This window comes from Triticum dicoccoides, chromosome 1A (genome assembly GCF_002162155.2).
Source record: "Triticum dicoccoides isolate Atlit2015 ecotype Zavitan chromosome 1A, WEW_v2.0, whole genome shotgun sequence".
NCBI classification, from domain to species: domain Eukaryota; kingdom Viridiplantae; phylum Streptophyta; class Magnoliopsida; order Poales; family Poaceae; genus Triticum; species Triticum dicoccoides.
In genome coordinates this window covers 388,284,817-388,305,664 of record NC_041380.1, presented here as the reverse complement: position 1 = coordinate 388,305,664, position 20,848 = coordinate 388,284,817, and the positions used below count along the sequence as shown (strand labels likewise).

Genomic DNA, 20,848 nt, shown 5'->3' with positions numbered 1-20,848 from the left:
GGAGATTTCGCCTCCTACCTACCTGCACCCCTCCGCCATGCAAAGATCTAAGCTATGGAAAGAACAACATGAGAGACACAGGGTTTATACTGGTTCGGGCCACCGTTGTGGTGTAATACCCTACTCCAGTGTGTGGTGTGGTGGATTGCCTCTTGGGCTGATGATGATGAACAATACAAGGAAGAACAGCCTCGCGAGGGTCTGCTCTTGTCTGGGGCGATGAACCACTGGGAGGAGTTCAGTCATCCTTCTCTCTCTCTCTGATTTTGATCCTCTCTCGTTCTGTGGGTGGCTGGTCCTATTTATAGTGGCCCTGGTCCTCTTTCCAAATATCGAGCGGGAAGGGAGCCAACAATGGCGGGCTAATTTGAAGGGGGACAGCTAGTACTAGCTATCCTGACAAAAGTAGTCTTCGCCTGCACAAAGCTCTGGTGGTGACGCCGTCCTGGGCTCCACAATGACCTCCGTCTTGCAGTCCTCCTGGTCTTGGTCTTGTTGCACCAAAATGGCAACCTTTGCCTGATGCCTCGGTTCTCCGCGGCTGCGCTTGCTCCCTTTGCACCAAAGAGGAAAGGAGGACACTGCGCGGGATGGCACCCGCCTGGCGCCTTTGGTCGTCATGGCTTGCGTCATGGGCACCTCGCGAGGTACCCCGCCTTGATCTCTCCGCCTCCTCGCGAGCCAGCCTGATGAGGCCGTGCCTGAGGAAGCTCCGCGTCGTCCGCCCCGCGAGGCTTGGCCCCTCGCGAGGGTCTTGGGTCTGTGTTGGTGAAGATCGGTCATGCTGGGCCCCCCTTTGAGCCACGCCGCAGGCCGCAGGCAGGCAAGTCTGGGGACCCCCGTTCCCGGAACGTCGACAGTAGCCCCCAGGCCCAAGGCGCGCCCGGACTTGGCCGTGCAGGGAGGCGGAAGGGCAAGAGCAAAGTGCCGCGGGCCCTAACAGCCTGCGGCCTCGGGCGCCGCGTGGCGGTTGATTGGACGCGGGTGTCTCCACTTCCCCATGGAGCCTCGGCCACTGCACGGATTGGGCAAGTCCCTGCATGCAAAGCGGGTCATGATTACCTGCGATCATGGAGGTCGGCGGTTGGCCTTCGCCGGCTATAAGTACAGAATGGCGTGCGCCCTTCCAGTCCATCCCTCCTTGCTTCTCCTTCTTCCCAGTCCTTGCTCCGTCTTGCTGCGATGGCTCCGATCCGTCGGTTCTCGACGGCAGAGAAGGGGAAGGCTCCCCGAGAGGAACCTGACCCGCTCCCGCCGAAGAAACGGCTCGTCCTCCGTGGCCCGGACGAGGGGGCCCATCAGGTGGTGCCGAGGCCTTGGTGCGTGCGGGCACCGCCGGGGTTCCCGCTTCCCTTGTATGCCCACATCGAGGGCCCTGAAGGAGCTGATGCTGATCGCCACGGGCGGCGCCGCCGTCGGTGCCGACGGGTCACGAAGGTGTGGGTCGTCCCCCCTGGGGTCCACACCGAGGGCTCCTCCCAAGAGCTCATGCTCCATGTCCCCATGCCTCCTCGGTCTTGGATTCGCCTTCCTCCCTTCTTCGCCTCCATCGTCCCGCAGGGAGAGCCCCTGGAGCTTTGGCTGCAGCACGCCGGCTGCAGCACCCTCACGACCGAGGCAGAGGTCGTGGTCGTTGCCCCGGGCGAGGTCTTCATGACTCGAGGCTGGAGCGAAATCGCCCGGGTTTGCAGGACAAGAGGCGCCTTCGCGATCCATTTGGAGTACAATGGTGCTTCGGTGATGTTCTTCAAGGTCTTCGATGCGAACGGGCGCCGGCTGGAGTGCTACCCCGGGAGAGGTGGCCGGGACCCTGCTGCGGCGAGGACTGGGCCCGCCGACCGCTCCCTTGGCGGCTCCTTAGGCGGTGGAGGCGTCGGAGGTTCCAGCGACTCCGGCAAGCTCTTCACGACTCCGGAGACGAGCGATGACAGCTACGAGCCCCCGAGCCGGCGCCGCTCCTGGAGCAGGGCGGGCTCGTCAGGCCGCCGCCGACTCTGATCTGGATGGGGTTGGCGCCGGTGCTTGACGGCCCACTGTTGATGATGGTGTCTTTTGCAGGGGCGCGCGTAGTTAGTGTCCCTTTAGGATCTATTCCCTGCGAGGAATCAAAGACGCGTCCCGTGGGGGCTTGTAAGGTGCCTGTGATCCTGTTTTGTTAATACAACCCTTGTCGTAGAACTGTGCGAGTTGCTCATTCCGTCTTAGCTCTGTCCTCCCTTTTGAACCTCACGAGGGCTTGGTGCTCTGCGCCGACAGGTCCCAGTCCCAAGGCGGCTTCAGCCGTCGCTGGTATGCCAGGTCGCGATGCCGTGGTCAAGGCCAGGAGGTGAGCGACCTGGAGTCCGGTAAGAGTCCTTGAGTCGCGATGCTCAGGAGGTCCCCTTTGGCGCTCAAGCAGCCGTCGTTCGGTGAGAAAGGAGAGCGGCGTCATTAACACGGGATTGCATTAGGTGCGGGGGTGGTGCCATGGTAGCTGGTGCTTCCGGGTGGTGACTTATCTCGAGAATCAGGGGTCGCTCTCTGGTGTGTCGCCGGGTCCGTGCATCGGCAGGCGCGAGGTTGCTCGGCGAGGTCCTCGCGTGTCCCTCCCCTCTCGCCTTTGCTCCCCTTTCTGCTCTACGTCCTCGGGTCCCGGCCCTCGAGCGAGTCTCAGCCGTCGCTGGTATGCCAGGTCGCGATGCCGTGGACAAGGCCAGAGGGTGAGGGCTGGAGAGCTAGTAGGAGCCCTGAGTCGTGATGCTCAGGCACCCCCCCTTTAATGTGTAAGTGGTTCGTGCGGATGAGAGCGAAGGGGACACCGCAAGGTCCTCGCCTGGCGCAGCTCCTTCAGGAGATCCTGTAGACCCATCATAGAAAAAACGAGGGGTTGCCGTGACAATTGACAGTCAGCCGTTGGTTGCTTCCGAGGGGTACGAGGCACTGAAGGCTTGATGAGGTGGCGCCATGCGGGGCTGCCGCGGCCAGAGCTCAGCCATTCAGGTTTGTCGGTGTTGCAGGGATGGACCCATGCGCAAGCGTCGTGCCGTTTGAGAGCAGTTCTGTCAGTTGGCGTCAGTTGAGCGGGCAGCTAGGTCAAACACATTAGTCGCGAAGGAGTGGATTCATTCAAATAGATGCTGGGAAGGCGGACATCACTGGGTCTGGCCCGAGCGACTTGGGGATCATGCAGCCCGAGGGGCGCCCCCAACAAGGTAAGCTAACAACATGAAATAAAAGGGATACATGCCGCAGGGACGGACCCACGCGGCCTGGGAATAATGCAGCCATGGGGGGCGCTCCTAGCTAGAAGTGAAACTTGAAAGATGTCACCTGATGACGTTGAGGACGAAGGGGTGTTGGTGTAGCAGACTCGGTGGGCTGCGAAGCCGATCCTCACGAGCTCCCAGGCCCAGGGGCCTCGGGAGGCTCCGGAGGCGCTGGTGGCTCCCTGCGGACCATCTCCATCTCCGCCAGGGCTGCGGAACGCCTGGCCTCTTGTGCCTCCATGATGCCCCTCATGAGGCACTGATACGTGACAGCCGCGTTCAGTAAGCCGTAAGGCATGCGAACGTAGCTGTGGGGTGGACCTCCGCAGCGCCCCACTCGCGAGGGCCAGAGGCATTCCAGAGAGGCGACTTGGTTGAGTCCTGGTATGTCGATGCAGACGCGCAGCCCACCATCCTCGCCTGGATGGGGAGCCACTGCTGGTAGACAGTGGCCGCCTTTCATGACTCTTGACTCCTGTAGCTCCTGAATGGCCTTGCTGATGAGCTCCTGAGGGTCTGGCTCTCCTTGCCTTGCTCCTTCTTGAGGGAAATGTGCTTCGAAACACGCCTCCGTGTGGTGCCCAAGCGCCTCCCTCGTGACCCTAGCCAGGTCGGTGGCCCTCCAGGGGAGAGCCCCCGAGCCCTGCCTGAGGAGGGCGCCGGGCGCGCTTTCCTATGCGACGGAAGGAGGTTCCCCCTGGGCAGGCACGGGCCCAGAGGGGCCTGCCTCCTGAGGGGCCAGGCCGGACAACGTCTTCTTCTTCTTGGGGGCGGTCTCGGGAAGCCTCCTGCTTCCGCGATCCAGGTCTTCCAGTGACGCGGCCTGAAAGGCTCATTCCAGGGAACACACCGCGTCCTTCTCTTCACAGGGCACCGTGATGACTCCGCCACTTCCTTGCATCTTGAGGATGTTGTAGCCGTGGTGAGTTACGGCCATGAACTTGGCCAGCGCTGGGTACCCAAGGATGGCATTGTACTGCAGGCGAATGTGAGCGATGTCGAAGTCGATGAGCTCGGTGCGGTAGTTGTCACGTGCCCCGAAGGTGACAGGGAGGCGGACCTGCCCAATCGGGACCGTGGAGCCGTCGGTGATTCCGGAGAAGGGCTTGGTTGGCTGAAGCTGGCTGTAGGGCACTTGGAGATTGTTGAATGTTTCCATGGACAGGACGTTGAGCCCTGCCCCGCCATCGATGAGGGTCCTGGTGACCATCACGTTGCTGATGATTGGGGAACAAAGCATCGGGAGGACTCCGGCTATAGCCGCACACTTGAGCTGATCTGCTGAGCTGAACGTGATGGCGCACGCCGACCACCTGAGAGGGCGCATGGCTTCAAGCCTGGGGAGGACTGCATTCACTTCGCGGGCGAACTGCTTGAAGATGCGTTGAGAGGCTGGGGCCTGAGCCTTGCCCAGGATGCAGGCGATTGCGTGCGGCTCCTGGAAGCCCCCAGCCCCCTCGTCTTGGTGGCGGTCCTCGTTTCTCCTTGGCTGCGGCGGCAGCGGGGGGAGGCCTGCGTTGCCTTGCGGGCGATCCTCGCGAGGCTGATCCCTCCAGTCTCCCTCGCGAGGCGGGTCTTGCCAGCGATCCTCGCGAGGTTGGTCGCGCCACCCTTGGCGCGGGCCATGGTCTTCCCAGCGTCCTGTGTTCCTTCCTGCTCCTCGACCGTAGCCCCGGTCACCGCGGTCAGGGCGACGGCCGATCCTTCCTTCTCGCACGGCTTGGAGCTCTTGACATTCGTTGGTGTTGTGGGTGTGGAGGTCGTGGTACACACAGTACCGGCTACCCTTGGAAGGTTCTCTCTCATTTAGGTACTCAACAATATTAAATGTTGGTTAACATGGCAAGATGTGAAGCATAACAAAACTATACCATTTAAGCAATTTAAATGGGGCCGGATATAACAAACAACGCATCCGGTAAACCCCATATGCATTTAGCAAATTAATGCAAACAACTATTTAAAGCATTTTTAATGTTGTTATCATGATGCGGATGACATGTGCAAGTTTTATGCAAGTTTTAAGAAAATGTTGACATGAGCATATTATGAAGCATTTGTCATCGTGGCGGAAACGAAAGGGGTGCCACGGCAACATTTCGGTTCTGACAACTCATTGAGACGTCGGTGCAAAAGAAAGTGTGACGGGAGCGAGCAAAAGAAAGATGGGACGCTCCCGGATACCGGGTGTCCCATGTGTTGGTGGCATGGAAACCGAGGGTCGTGCATAGAACAAACATGCATGCTGCTAACACGGGGTTCATCTTGTATCACACAACATTCGTCCATGGTGGTCGTCTCGACGTTATACCTTCAAAGCGTGCAAACGGGCCGGTTCTCGTTCGGTGCCAAGTAGAGGAAGTAAATGTTCTTGGGACGTGGTGGAAGTAGGGGGTACACGACGACGGTAGAGGTACTCGCGACGGTAGTGGTACGCATTTTCGTAGAAGGACTTGACGAATCCGAGTCACTTGGGGTCGACGGTAGTCATTCACGTTTTGAGGAGGAAGTAGAGGTTCTCGCGATCTCGGCGACGGTATTTGTTCACGGCGGTAGTGGAACTTGACGGATCCGATGCCTCTGGACATAGTGGTACATCTTCGGTTTTCTTCAGAGAGGTACATGGCGTTCTTCGGTCATAGGTACTTGACGTTTTGCTACTCGGGTCTTCGGCGACGGTGTTGTACACAAGACGTTGGGGTACTTGTCGGTCCGGTCTTGATGGAGTAGATGTACATGTCTGGGCTTGTCGCATCACCGGGTGTAGTCGTACACGTACGGAGCGGAACTTGGCGTCCTAGTTCGGTGGTGAAGCTAGTACTTGTCGATTCAGGGGACGTCGGTACAGATACTAGACGCGACACTGTGTACTCGTACACTTGTCGGAGAGGATTTTTCCACGAAGCCCAAAAAGAAACAGCCACCATCGGAGGCAACAGAGGCGGAGGCACACGAGGGTAGCGAGGCGGTGGTCGAGGTGACATGCACTCGGGCAATGGTACCAAGCGGCAACGGGGCAAGGAGTGGTCCAGCAGGACATGGAGGTCACCGAGAACCATAAGAGCAGCAGCAAGATGGCGCGGCGGCGGCCTCTACTCGCCGGCGTCGGAGGAGAGGCTGCAGGGGCGCCGGAGTTGGCGCGGTCAGAGGGGCTTGCCTCTGAACTGCAGCGGCGGGGCTGCTGACGATGGCTTGCAAAGGAGGCCGGTGCCATGGAGCTCGGGGTCACGGGGAAGGAGCCGTGCAGAGAGGCGATGCTCGGCGGCCGGGCCGGCGTCAAGGAGAAGGTTCGATGCGGGGGCGGACCAGACAACGGGCAGGAAAGCAGCGCGCGTGGGGAGGAGATGAGATCGATATCCCTCTCTTGTGCACGGCGTGCGAGGAGGATGGAAGGGAGAGGGGATCTAGCACGGGAGGAGGGCTCGCAGTGCGGGGGAGAGGAAGGGTGAGGAGAGAGGCGACGTTGTCTGGAGGAGGACGAGCGAGAGAAACTCCTCTTGCTGGCGTTGCATCTGTGTGGCGGAGGGAGACGAGGGAGAGGGAAATCGAGAGGAGAGCGAGGGATCGAGCGGGCTAGGGTTAGGATTAGAGATGGCCTTGGTTGGGCCTTGGGCTTAGAGGCCGGCTGGATCCAGGTGGGCTGCGGGGAAGGAAATGGGCCTAGAGAGGGATTAGGAGGGGGGTCGGCTGGACCTGCAGATGGGCCAGCCAGTTGCTGCTTTGGATAAAAAAACCCAACCTTTTGCTATTTCCCATTTATAGAGAAGTAGACAGGAGGAAAAAGGAAGGAAAGAAAAGGCTAGGGGTTTTAGAAAATGCTGAAACTACTCCTACTGAGCCTAAGAATTATACTTAGCCCAAGAAAAGAAGTTTCACGTGAAAAAGAAGAGTTTAAAACAAACTCATTGAAATTTAATACAAAAGATTTGAACTAGTACGAGGTTTTAGGAGTATCCAGAAATGTTCGGATTTTTGGAGGAACCTCGGAATATGATGAAAGAATAAATAGCAAAGTTAGAGGCCAAGAGTTGTGATAACAAAAGCATTGAGATTTATTTTGCAAGTGTGTTCCAGTGAATTCCAACAAATGGAATATTTAATATAGCTCCCTACTGTCGGGAGGGTATGTTATAAAGAGAAGTCACCAGGTGAATTCCCTCGGTTTAAATGGATCAAAGGTCCATGCCATTTATTTAGTTGAGTTAAGAAAAGAAATGACATGATGGCATGATGACATGGTGCAATGCACATGATGCAATGATGAATGCAAAGAACCAAACAAATCACACGACGAAACCCGGAAACCCTGGAAGGCATCTGAAGCTCCGGTCTTGGGGCGTTACACATAGTCCAGCGTTGGAGCTCGGATACAGTTCAGCATTGGAGCTCGGCTGTAAAAATACTCTTCGAATACATTCCGACATTGGAGCTCAGAAGCGGTCCGGCGTTGGTGCTCGGCTGCAAAAGACACCTCGAATGCAGTCCGAGTTTGGAGCTCGGATGCAAGAGGACGCCGCCGCATGGAAACAACTTCAAACCCGAGGTGTGGAGTAAAAATAATAAGCCATTGTTAAAGGCCGAAGACTTAAAGGGGCTCCTCGGATACCCGACGTGTAAACTCTTCAGATTCACTTTGGCGATCCTCAAGATTAAAGATGAGAAGATTTCTTGAACCAGTTTTCAAGACCAACGACCGAAGATGAACAATAGTTCGGAAGAATCGAGGAGCACCCCAACTTGAAGGCCGGTTCAGGGGGCTACTGACGGTGTCCTGGACTTGGGGGTACCCACCACGTCGTCCCCCGACCAGCTAGATCGGGCCGAGGATCCCCGTGGCGGCTCATTCATGGGCCAGTTCGGCCATTGCCTGCCGCATACAAGGAAGACTCCACGAGACTTGGCGCCCAAGACAAGGACTCTCCTAAAACCCTAGGCCTACGGTGCACATATAAACCGATGCCAGGCTAGTCAATAGACAATCTTATATTCATTAGATCAATCTCGTGGTAGATACATGTACTCTGTACTACACCCCATATGAATACAATCAAAAGCAGGACGTAGGGTTTTACCTCCATCAAGAGGGCCCGAACCTGGGTAAAATCCCGTGTCCATGTTACCATCGCTCCAAGACGCCTAGCTTAGGACCCCTACTACGAGATACGTCGGATATTGAACCGACAACAACCATCCCTTTACATTCTATATTTTTGCAAGCTTGTCTATGTTTTTTAGTATTGTGTTGTTTCAGTTAGTGGTTCAGCTAGTGTATGTTATGTTGTTAGGAAGAGGGAGTTTTTGAAATTCTCACTAACATTCATGGAGGAATTCCAGTAGTTTTACGTGTCGGTTCACTCTAAATCTATTGTATTACACTGTAATTCAACTTCAATTATACTGTAGAACTCACTGTAATTCATCTGTCATTTGCACTATAATACTACTATTCTTACACTCTAAATCTAATGTGAAGTGTCACTGGGAATTGGATTAGTTATACTGTATATTATATCATATTTACAGTGTAATTGTACTATATATTACACTGTAAGACTCACCGCATTTCTACTGTATAATTCTACTAGAAATTACACGACAAATCACATGCTCAATCTACTGCAATTATATTGTAATTCTACTGTATCTTTTACACTGTAATTCTTTTGTAAGTTACACTGTAAATCTACTATAGATTACAACATAAATCTGCTAAAATTACAGTGTATACTACACTATTTACACTGTAGTTCTATTGTATTTTTTACACTAAGTTGACATTGTAATTCAAACTGTAAAACTATAAATTTTGTGCTGTAGTATAACTGCAGAATTTTACACTCTAAATTACACTGTAAATCGACTCTGTTTTGACTGTAAATCTATTGTAAATTATACTGTCAATTTACTATATTTCTATTGTAGATTACACTATACATCTACTATAATTTACATAGTATTGTGAGTCCACTCTAATTTCCAGTGCAATTCTGGAAAGTAATTGTACTGTTCAATGCAGTAATTTCAAGCAAATAATAGTGCTAGTGAACATCATTTCCTAGTCTTTTTTACAATGTAATTTCTGTTATGTAGTTGTGTATTTTTTTTTCAGATTTTCACTGTAAGTACCGATTTCTTCCTTTTGCGATATAGTAACCTAGATTGTCCTGATTCATAATTCATGGAAACTTATGTTGTTGTATCCTTTAGTATTAATTTTGTGGCTTTTCATGGTTGCTTTTCGCTGTATTCCCAGTTGATTGCAGTATAATTCCTTTTTCGATTTATAGTGTAATTCCTTTTGTATTTACAGTGTAATTCCTTTTGGACTTACAGTGTAATTGCCTTGGAATTTCAGCAATTTACTCTGTTGTTCGTAGTGGTTTTTTTAGTGTAACTAAGTGTATCTTTAGTGTAATTTTCTAGTGGATAGGTATACAGCGTAATCCGTAGTTGTTTTTCACTGGGTTGATTTGCCTTGAAGATATCAAATAAGAAAAATCCGGAATATCTTTGTAATTCTTAGTTGGTTGCAGTGTAAATCCTTTTCGTTTTGCGGTGTAATTCCTTTTTGGGACTTACATTGTAATTTCTTTTTGGATTTACAGTGTATTTGTGAGTGGATTTCCGGTGTAATTGCCTTGGATTTACAGTGTATTTGCGACTGGATTTACACTATAATTGGTAGTTGCTTTACAGTGTTTTTTGCAAGTGGATTTTTTAGTGTAATTGAATTGGATTCTTGCAATGTTTTTCCTATTTATAGCCCATGCGCTTTCCCTTTTTGTATCCTAGTTTTCGCATGCTTGAGTGTATAGATTCAGTAGATTCTCCCTCGTTTCTCAGTGGAAATCCTTTTAGTTAGATTCTCCCCCATTTAGTAGATTTGGGATAAATAGTGGATGTGCATTCTAAGCATTGAAATCTTCTTAGATGGGTAGTGGGTTCTATAGTGGTTATGTATTGAAAATAAAAGAGATGTAGACTGTAAATGCTATCAACGCATATCTTCTTTATATTTTTGTTATGTATATATTTAGGTTATAGTGTAAATCAATTTCATCTCAGACTTTTTGCCTTTTATTTGTGCTTGTATATATTTAGGTTATAGTTTAAAGTATGGGTAAACTCATGAAGGCTTTTGGTAAGGACACTTCTGCTGCTTGTGTTGAAGATTCTGATGATTCAGATGGGGATCCCTTTGTCCCCAATGATTTTGCTGAGGATGATCCTTTTCAAGCTTCAAAGGTTGTATTTCTAATTTGATTTTTTATTTCTTTTTTTTGTTTTATTGTCGTTTGGTAGCTTATTTGTTCCGTTTTTAGTTCATTCATTGTTTCATCTGTTAACTGCAGGAAGGTCAAATGGTTGATCCTGATTTAGAGAAAGCTTTGTATGAGTTCTACATGTCTCATGTAAGTGTGATGTTATAGTTAATGCTTTATGTACTAGTTTCATTTTTGTATCAGTTAATGCGCGTTTGTAGTAAATGGATAATCCCACTTTTATGTTTTTGCAAAAAGTGAATAGCTTAAAACAGAGGATTACAAATGTTGGAGCTCACAATGTGGTATTTTAATATTTGTTGTTTGTATTTCCTTTTTTGCATGCAACCTCTCTATGATAGATATAGAAATAAGTTGTAGATAACTCCTTTTGTAATCTTCCTCATATCTATTTTTTGTGGAATGGTTATTGATGTACAAGAACCTAGTTCCATCTAGTTCTAGTTCTTGTTGCTAGATGTCCTTTTCTTTTGTTTACTTTAGTGTAATTTATCACAATTCTTCTTTTGTTTGTGTTTCTTCTTGTGTTGTAGAAGCGCAAGAGGTCTTCTGATTTTTCTATAGCAAATACATTCACTAGATACTCTGGCAGGTTGTTCTCCACTTTATCCAATTTAGGCTCTCGGGTTCAGCTATCGAGTATGATAGGAGTAGAAGGTAAGGGTTTTTGGAACCTAAGATTTCAAGGAAACTGACTCTCTTTAATATTTGCATGCAGGAAGGCGAGCATTACTAGTAGCAGCAGCATTCCAGCCGTCACCTTGGGCGAGATCCGTGTTGCCCAGTGTGCGGACGGGCTAGCGGCAATGCTGGCCATCGGCACGGAGAACCCGTCCCACTGCCTGCCACAGGGCAACTACCCCGATTACTACTTCCGCGTCACCAACAGCGACCAACTCATTGACCTCAAGCAAACCTTCGCCAAGCTATGCGGGATGACGGGCATCAGCATGTGTTTCTTCCAGCACATCGACGAACTACGCGCCACGCACCCGGACTTGTCCCTCAACGCCACCCTGGAAGTCATGGCTACCGCCCCAGAGCTCGCCGCGTCAGCTGCGATGAACACCATCGCCGAGTGGGGCTGTACAGCGGGCGACATCACCCATCTCGTCGTCAGCACCAATGCGGGATCGCATGCCCTGGGCACCGACGTCCGCTTGGTCTCCCTTGGCCTCTGCCACGACGTCCTGCGCAACTGATGATAGTTTACAGTGTAGTTATTTCTTGATTTTGCTCTGTACTGCCTAGTGGAATTCCACTGTATGCTAATTGGTTTTACATAGTAAATTTTAGCGGTTTTACATAGTAGTTGACACAGTAGTTTACACTGTAATTTCAGTACATTCTTACTGGATTTTACTGTATTTGTAATCGAGTTTTTTCAATGCATTTTTTGTCATTTTAGCGATTTCTGCAGTGTTAATCTTAGTGGCATTTGCAGTGTAAATTTACTGGATTTTAATCTGCATTTTCTTAGTGGCATTTTTGTGGCATTGCAGAGCATTTTCTTAGTGGTATTGTTAGTGTATTATTCATTTGTAATTGCTTACTGTAGATGATATATGTGTGTGCGTTAGAAGTTTCGGGTGTGGACTCATTTGAAGTTCTGTGTTAGTGCTTCAAAAGTTTCAGGCATGGATCCGTTTTGAAGCTCTGGGTGTTAACCTGTTTAAAAGCGAATTTGGGGTAAAGGGACTTGGTGGACAGGGTACATAGGGATAGGCCAAGACAGTTGTCCTCCTTCGGTTGGCTGAAAATATGACTGAAAACAAAATCGTTTTCAGCCGTATGTGAATTAGACAGTCCCTAACTTTATTATCTTGCAAATTAGTCATAGTTTTATTCTCGCTAAGTACCTATAGTTTTATTCTTGCAAACTTATCCTATCAACTACAAAATAATTTCACACTTATTCTAGGTAAAGCGGACGTTAAGTGTGCATAGAGTTGTATCGGTGGCCTAGAACTTGATGGGAATATAAATCCTACCTTTAGCTCCTCGTTGGATTCAACACTCTTATTTATTGAAAAGGCTACAATTGATTCCCTGTAGTTGTGGGTTATCAAGACCTTTTTCTGGCGCCATTGCCCGGGAGCAATACCATGGGGTGAATATTCTCGTGAGCGCTTGTTTGCTTTATCACTAATTATTTTTTATTTTGTGCTCTTGTTTTCTATCTTTAGTTATGGGTAGAAACGAAAAATACCAAAAAAATTGATGTACCTGCTAAACCAATGGTTGAAGAACCACCCAAAATCTATCATACAATTGAAGCTTTCTACTAGGATCATATTCGATCCCTTCGTGCTCATGCTGAAAGCCCGACTAGCTTAGTTGAGGGAAAATCATTAGATGATCATGCTTATTTTGTGCGACACCGCTTATCTCAAAAAGAGAAACTCTTATGGCATCATATTAATATTTTGCATTGCTATGCTTGGAATTTATGTGAACTACATGATCTTACTTATTGTTCTGAAGACCCTAAAATCCACTGTCCCTTCCAATGTGAGTTTAAGGATACTGGAATCTTATCTTCTTATGCCAAAGGTGTTTATAATAACTATGATATTGAACAAATTGAAGAATTTTTTCTTTTAAGGGTGCCTATGAAATTGCTTCTTTCATTAAAAAGTATGATATGACTCTTTACAAATCTGAAATTTTTGTCATACTTAAATATAGCTATGAAAACTATGCTTCTGATGCTCATGTTAAAGAATTTATTGTCACCACTGTCCAAGAAGAGACTAATATTTTGCAGGAATCTATGGAAGAAGAAATTGCTGAAACTGTGAGCTCATTAGATGAAAAAGAAGAGGAGGAGAGTGGAGAACAAAAGGAGGAAGAGCGGATTCATCACCCGTGCCCACCTTATAATGAGAGTAACTCTTCAACTCATACATTGTTTAATTTCCCTTCTGCTTACCGAAGGATGAATGCTATGATCCCGTGGATTCATTTGAAATATTCCTTTTTAATGAAATTGATGCTTGTTGTACTTGTCGCCAAGATGCCAATTTGAATTATTCTTATGGAGATGAACTTGCTATAGTTCCTCATGTTAAGAATGAAAATTTTGCTATTGCACCCACACATGATAGTCCTATTATCCTTTTGAATTCTCCCAACTACACTATATCAGATAAGTTCACGCTTATTAAGTATTTTATTTATGGGTTGCGTTTTACTTTTACACATGATGATTTTGATGAATATAATATGCATGTGCTTTCTGCCCTACTTGCAATTATTATGACAGAGTAACTACATCTCAACCTCTCTATGTTTCCAACACAATAAAACTACAAGAAACTGTGTATACTATGCATTGGCCTTTACTTGATGTGCATGAATTGTTCTTTTATGACATGCCGATGCATAGGAAGAGAATTAGACTTTGTCATTATGTGATATATATTTATTTGTGACCACTACTAAATTACAAATCATTGTTAATTAAAATTGGCTTTGATATACCTCGGGATCCGAGTGGATCAGTTACTTGAGTAATTTATGCCTAGCTTAATAGATTTCAAGAAAGTGTTGCCAGGAGACAACCCTTAAGTTCTATAGAGTCATTTTATTCTGTTGTGTGCTTTTAAAAGTTTAAAAACAAAAAAATATAGAGGGGAACCTAAAAATTTCTAAAAAAGAAAGGTGAAAGTGAGAAAGACGAACATCGTTGAGGTGGGGGACGTCCTTGAACTTTGTTCATGCCCATGGAAACTTTGTGAATCTTAATTACAGAAACTTTTCAAAAATATAATTATCCCCTTGCACAAATCCATTGTATTTTAAAAATAATGTGCCAAGATTTTCCTTTAGAATGTTTAGATTGCTTGTTCGGTATGTGCAGTGCAAAAAATAGAAACTTTTGTTGTAGTGCGTGAATTTACATTTTTACTGGAACATGCAAATTTCTTAAATTTTTACACGGTACTGCTATGATTTTTTTATTTAATCCTAATTTTTCAGAATCTTTTGAGTTACAGAAGTATATGTACCACTTGCATCTTTATAGATTGTCCTGTTTTCACATATTGTTGTTATAGTTTCGTTATTTGCTTATGTTCGAAATCTTGTTGAGCCCCGTTAACTTGGGAGCCATAGAATTGCGATAGAATACAGTGGTTAATGTTTTATTATAATTATACAATAATGTTACAACAGGACATGATGGGATTTGATGTTATATGTACTAACCCTGCTAATAAAAAGTTTCGTTAAGTTTCGTGTGGATGAACTATTCGAAGATCGAGGAGGTATCGATATTAGGAGAATAAGGAGAGGCAAGAGTTCAAGCTTGGGGATTCCCAAGGCACCCCAAGTAAATTTCAAGGAGACTCAAGCGTCTAAACTTGGGGATGCCCTAGAGGGCATCCCATCTTTCTTCAACAAGTATCGGTATGTTTTTGTTCTTGTTTTGCTCACATGATATGCGTACATTCTTAGAGGGTCGTGTGCTTTTTCTTTTTATTTTAGTGATGCACCATGCTGGTATGAGATAGTCCTTGGTTGATTTATAGAATGCTCTTTGCACTTCCCTTATACCTTTTGAGTATGGCTTTATAGAATGCTTCATGCGCTTCACTTATATCATTTGAAGTTTGGATTGTCTGTTTCTCTACATAGGAAAACCGCCATTTGTGGAATGCTCTTTTGCTTCAATTATATTTCTTAGAGAACGTTCTGTTGTAAATAATTGAACTCTCTTGCTTCACTTATATCTATTTAGAGAGTCAATAGGAATTGGTCATTCACATGGTTAGTCATAAAATCCTACATAAAGCTTGTAGATCACAGAATATGATATGTTCGATTCCTTGCAATAGTTTTGCCATATAGAGATGGTAATATGTGGGAGGTACTAGTTAATGATTGTGGTTTAGTAAGAATATTCTTATTAAGTTTTGTGATTCCCGAAGGATGCACGTATAGTTTCTCATTATGCTAAGAAGTTGGAGCATGATTTATTATTGATTGTCTTCATTATGAGTGGCGGTCAGATACGAGCGATGGTCTTTTCCTACCAATCCCCCTAGGGTCATGCGTAGTAGTACTTTGCTTCAAGGGCTAATAAACTTTCGCAATAAGTATGTGAGTTCTTTATGACTAATGTGAGTCCATGGATTATACACACTCTCACCTTTCCGTAATTTGCTAGCCTCTTCAGTACTGTGCATTGCCCTTTCCCACCTCAAGAGTTGGTGAAAACTTCGCCAGTGCATCCAAACCCCGTGATATGATATGTTCTATCACACATAAGACTCCCTATATCTTCCTCAAAACATCCACCATACCTACCTATTATGGCATTTCCATAGCCATTCCGAGATATATTGCCATGCAATTCCCACCGTTCCATTTTTATGACACACATCATGATTGTCATATTGCTTTGCATGATCATATAGCTAACATAGTCTTTGTGGCTCAACCATTCTTCGTAATTTTATATACATGTTACACTAGATCATTTCACATCCTGGTACACCGCGAGACGCATTCATATAGAGTCATACTTTGTTCTAGTATCGAGTTGTAATTTTTTGAGTTGTAAGTAAATAGAAGTGTGATGATCATCATTATACATTATTAGAGAATTGTCAGAGTGAGGAAAGGATGATGGAGACCATGATTCCCCCACAAGTCGGGATGAGACTTCGTACGAAAAAGGAGAGGCCAAAAAGAGCCCACAAAAAAAAGAAAAAGGATAGAAAAAGAGAGAAGGGGCAATGTTACTATCCTTTTACCACACTTGTGCTTCAGAATAGCACCATGTTTTTCATATAGAGATTCTCCTATGTTGTCACTTTCATATAATATTGGGATTTGTTTTCATTATACAACTTGGCTTGTATATTCTGATGATGGGCTTCCTCAAATGCCCGAGGTTTTCGAGCAAGCAAGTTGGATGCACACCCACTTAGTTTAATGTTGAGCTTTCATACACTTATAGCTCTTAGTGCATCCGTTGCATGGCAATCCCTACTCCTCGCATTGATATCAATTGATGGGCATCTCCATAGCCCGTTGATTAGCCGCGTTGATGTGAGACTTTGTTTTTTCTTCTCCATATTAATCTCTACCACCATATTCTATTCCACCCATAGTGCTTTATCCATGGCTTGCGCTCATGTATTGCGTGGGCGTTGAAAAAGCTGAAGCAACTTAAAAAGTATGAACCAATTGGTCGACTTGTCATCCAGTTGTGCATGATAAATACTTTGTGTTAACAAGATGGAGCATGATAAGTTTATGTGATTTTGTAGGGATAACATTCTTTAGCATTTTTATTTTGAAAGACATGATAGTTTGTTGGGATGCCTGAGTATTGATGTCTTTATATCAAATTATAGACTATTGCTTTGAATCACTCGTGTCTTAATATTCATGCCATGATTAGATTACATGATCAAGATTATTATAGGTAGCACTCCACATCAAAAATTATCTTCTTTATCATTTACCTACTCGAGGACGAGCAGGAATTAAGCTTGGGGATGTTTGATACGTCTCCATCCTATGTATAATTTTTGATTGTTTCATGCCAATATACTACAAATTTCCTATACTTTTGGCAACATTTTATATTATTTTTGGGAGTAACATACTGATCCGGTGCCCAGTGCTAGTTCCTGTTTGTTGCATGTTTTTTGTTTCACAAAATATCCATATCAAATGAAGTCCAAACGCGATAAAAATTTATGGAGATTTATTTCGGAATATATGTGATTTTTTGGAAGAAGAATGAACACAAATATGGTGCTCGTGGGCCCCATGAGGCACCAGGGCGCGCCTAGGGGGTAGGGCGCGCCGTGGAGCCTCATGAGCCCCTCATAAGTCGGTTGACCCCCCTTATTTCGCTGCAAGAAAGACAATATCCGGAAAAAATCTTGTTAAAATTGCAGCCCAATCGGAATTATGGATCTCTGGGAATTTAAGAAATGGTTTTTGACTAGAAAAAGAGGAGCACGAAACAGAAGAGAACAGATAGAGAGATCGAATCTCGGAGGGGCTCCTACCCTCTGGGAGCCATGGATACCATGTACCAGAGGGGAAACTTTCCTCCCATCTAGGGGGTAGGCCAAGAAAGAAGAACAAGGAGGGGGGCTCTCTCCCGGTGGTGCTGAAACGCCGCCAGGGCAATCATCGTGGCGGCGATCTACACCAACAACTTCGTCACCGTCATCACCAACTCTCTCCCCCTCTATGCAGCAGTGCAGCACCTCTTCTCCCTGCTGTAATATCTACTTAAACATGGTGCTTAATGCTATATATTATTTCCCTATGATGTATGGCTATCCTATGATGTTTGAGTAGATTCATTTTGTCCTATGGGTTGATTGATGATCGTGATTGATTTGAGTTGTATCTTTTATTTTGGTGTTGTCCTATGGTGCCCTCGTGTCATGCAAGCGTGTGAGATTCCCGTTGTATGGTGTTGCAATACGTTCATGATTCTCTTATGGTGGGTGGCGTGAGTGACTGAAACACATACCAGGGTAAGGGGTTTGTCGCGTATGGGAGTAAATAGTACTTGATACTTAATGTTATGGTTGGGTTTTACATTAGTGATATTTGGTAGTTGTGGATACTTGTTAGAGTTCCAATCATAAGTGCATATAATCCATGTACATAAAGTATGTCAGTTCATGCGTCTCCCTCATATAAAATTGCAATAATGATTACGGGTCTAGTTATCGATTGCTTAGGGACAAATCTTTCTCTTGTGTTACAAAAAGCTTTCTACTAAACAATTAAATTTATTATCTTGCAAATTACTCATAGTTTTATTCTCGCTAAGTACCTCTAGTTTTATTCTTGCAAACTTATCCTATCACCTACAAAATAGTTTCATACTTGTTCTAGGTAAAGCGAACATTAAGTGTGTATAGAGTTGTACCGGTGGTCAATAGAACTTGAAGGGAATATAAATCCTATCTTTAGCTCCTCATTGGATTCGACACTCTTATTTATTGAAAAAGCTACAATTGATTCCCTATACTTGTGGGTTATCAGGCGGCGACGGTGGCGGGGATATACCACATAGTCCAGAGCTCCTGGATGACGTCCTCCGTGACGTTGGAGGCCACCCATTAGCCCTTCAGGTTGGCGTCGGCCATCGCCGTAGAAGAGCTACGAGCGCTGGAGAAGGCTTGTTGAGGCTTTTGGAATGGATCTGGGCGCATAGCTCCAGAGGTTGTGTGCAATGGCGAGGGGATGGAAGTGTGGGGAAAAAGGATTACTACCCTTTGCCTTTATAAGTTAGTAAAAGACCAAAGGTCCCCTTTACTATGCCAAATTAATCGCCACGTCTCAATCCTTGGTGTCATTATGTGCGCGTGGGGTGAAACAATCCTTGGTGATATCCCCCGAAATATGGGGCATGATCTATGCTTTGATGAGATGTGCTAATAAGAGAGCTGCATCGGGCCGCGATTCGAGTTACGATAACTGGCTTACACGCCGTGTGTGCTGACAGGTTCAATAAAAGTTGTTACAGTAGAACACTGTTCACACCTATGTGGTTGGTATTCGAGGCTATGTTATCTAAAGACTTCGGGAGCTAAAGTGGGGCCCTCAGAAGCATGTGGTTTGTGGGCGGTACCTTTAAGGACAAGCTGGATAAATGCTCTGAATACAAAACGCCCTCGGGCCACATGAAGAATCATCCAAAGAGAAGAACTCAGTTGGTAAGCCGAAGACCCCAAGCCGAAGTCATCCGTCCAAGTAAGATTGTCTTCCTTGGCTCAGAAGACAAGTTCAAGGGCTATTGATGGTGTCCTGGACTAAGGGGTGCCAATCTAGTTGGCCCATCATCCATGGGCCGAGCTTATGGCCCACCGATCTCACAAGGAAGGACTCTGGAAGCCTCAAACTCAAGCGTGATCAAGACAAACTCAGCCAAAGATTTGGCGTGTACTTCAAGGACTACTTCATCTATTGACGTGTTTATACCTAATTGACAACTAACCATGTGTAGATACCCCTGGTGCCTATAAAAGCTGGAGGGTTTAGTCCGTAGAGACACAATAACACTCACTAGCCTTAGGCTTTAGAACACAACATACAATCTCGAGGTAGATTCACTTGTACTCGATACTCCTTCATCAGTATAAGCAAGCATGACGTAGGGTTTTACCTCTTTGAGAGGGCCCAAACATGGGTAAATATCATGCCCTTTGTGTTGGAAATATGCCCTAGAGGCAATAATAAAATGGTTATTATTGTATTTCCTTGTTCATGATAATTGTCTATTGTTCATGCTATAATTGTATTAACTGGAAACCGTAATACATGTGTGAATACATAGACCACAACATGTCCCTAGTAAGCCTCTAGTTGACTAGCTCGTTGGTCAATAGATGGTTATGGTTTCCTGACCATGGACATTGGATGTCATTGATAACGGGATCACATCATTAGGAGAATGATGTGATGGACAAGACCCAATCCTAAGCATAGCATAAGATCATGTAGTTCGTTTGCTAAGAGCTTTTCTAATGTCAAGTATCATTTCCTTAGACCATGAGATTGTGCAACTCCCGAATACTGTAGGAATGCTTTGGGTGTACCAAACGTCACAACGTAACTGGGTGGCTATAAAGGTGCACTACAGGTATCTCCGAAAGTGTCTGTTGGGTTGGCACGAATCGAGACTGGGATTTGTCATTCCGTATGACGGAGAGGTATCTCTGGGCCCACTCGGTAATGCATCATCATAATGAGCTCAATGTGACTAAGGATTTAGCCACGGGATCATGCATTACGGAACGAGTAAAGTGACTTGCCGGTAACGAGATTGAACGAGGTATTGGGATACCAACGATCGAATCTCGGGTAAGTAACATATCAGTTGACAAAGGGAATTGTATACGGGATTGATTGAATCCCCGACATCGTGGTTCATCCGATGAGATCATCGTGGAACATGTGGGAGCCAATATGGGTATCCAGATCCCGCTATTGGTTATTGGCCGGAGAGATGTTTCGGTCATGCCTGTATGGTTCCCGAACCCGTAGGGTCTACACACTTAAGGTTCAGTGACGCTAGAGTTGTTATGGGAAATAGTATGTGGTTACGAAGGTTGTTCAGAGTCCTGGATGAGATCCCGGACGTGACGAGGAGTTCCGGAATGGTCCGGAGGTGAAGATCAATATATTGGACGAAGGGTATTGGAGTCCGGAATTGTTCCGAGGGTACCGGGTGACGACCAGTGTGTCCGAAAGGGGTTTCGGAGGCCCCGGCAAGTGTTGGGGGCCTTATGGGCCAAGGGCAAGGGGCACACCAGCCCACAAAGGGGATGTGCG

At 46.3% G+C, this 20,848-nt stretch overlaps 1 protein-coding gene across 1 annotated transcript; it reads left to right on the top strand.

Moving 5' to 3' along the window:
* The first annotated feature begins 6,457 nt into the window (after nt 1-6,457).
* LOC119353258 (bisdemethoxycurcumin synthase-like) lies at nt 6,458-11,730 on the top strand. Its single transcript, XM_037619856.1, has 6 exons — nt 6,458-6,532; nt 9,355-9,363; nt 10,380-10,490; nt 10,598-10,657; nt 11,121-11,185; nt 11,247-11,730. The coding sequence occupies exons 1-6, from the start codon at nt 6,458-6,460 to the stop codon at nt 11,728-11,730; spliced, it is 804 nt and encodes a 267-aa protein (XP_037475753.1).
* Nucleotides 11,731-20,848: the final 9,118 nt, after the last annotated feature.

Bases quoted from the DNA above. Each gene is read 5' to 3' on its own strand.
- LOC119353258 (XM_037619856.1), top strand. From the start codon at position 6,458: ATGGAGCTCGGGGTCACGGGGAAGGAGCCGTGCAGAGAGGCGATGCTC. The intron at 10,491-10,597 runs GTTGTATTTCTA...TGTTAACTGCAG, and splicing joins ATCCTTTTCAAGCTTCAAAG to GAAGGTCAAATGGTTGATCC. The intron at 10,658-11,120 runs GTAAGTGTGATG...ATACTCTGGCAG, and splicing joins ATGAGTTCTACATGTCTCAT to GTTGTTCTCCACTTTATCCA.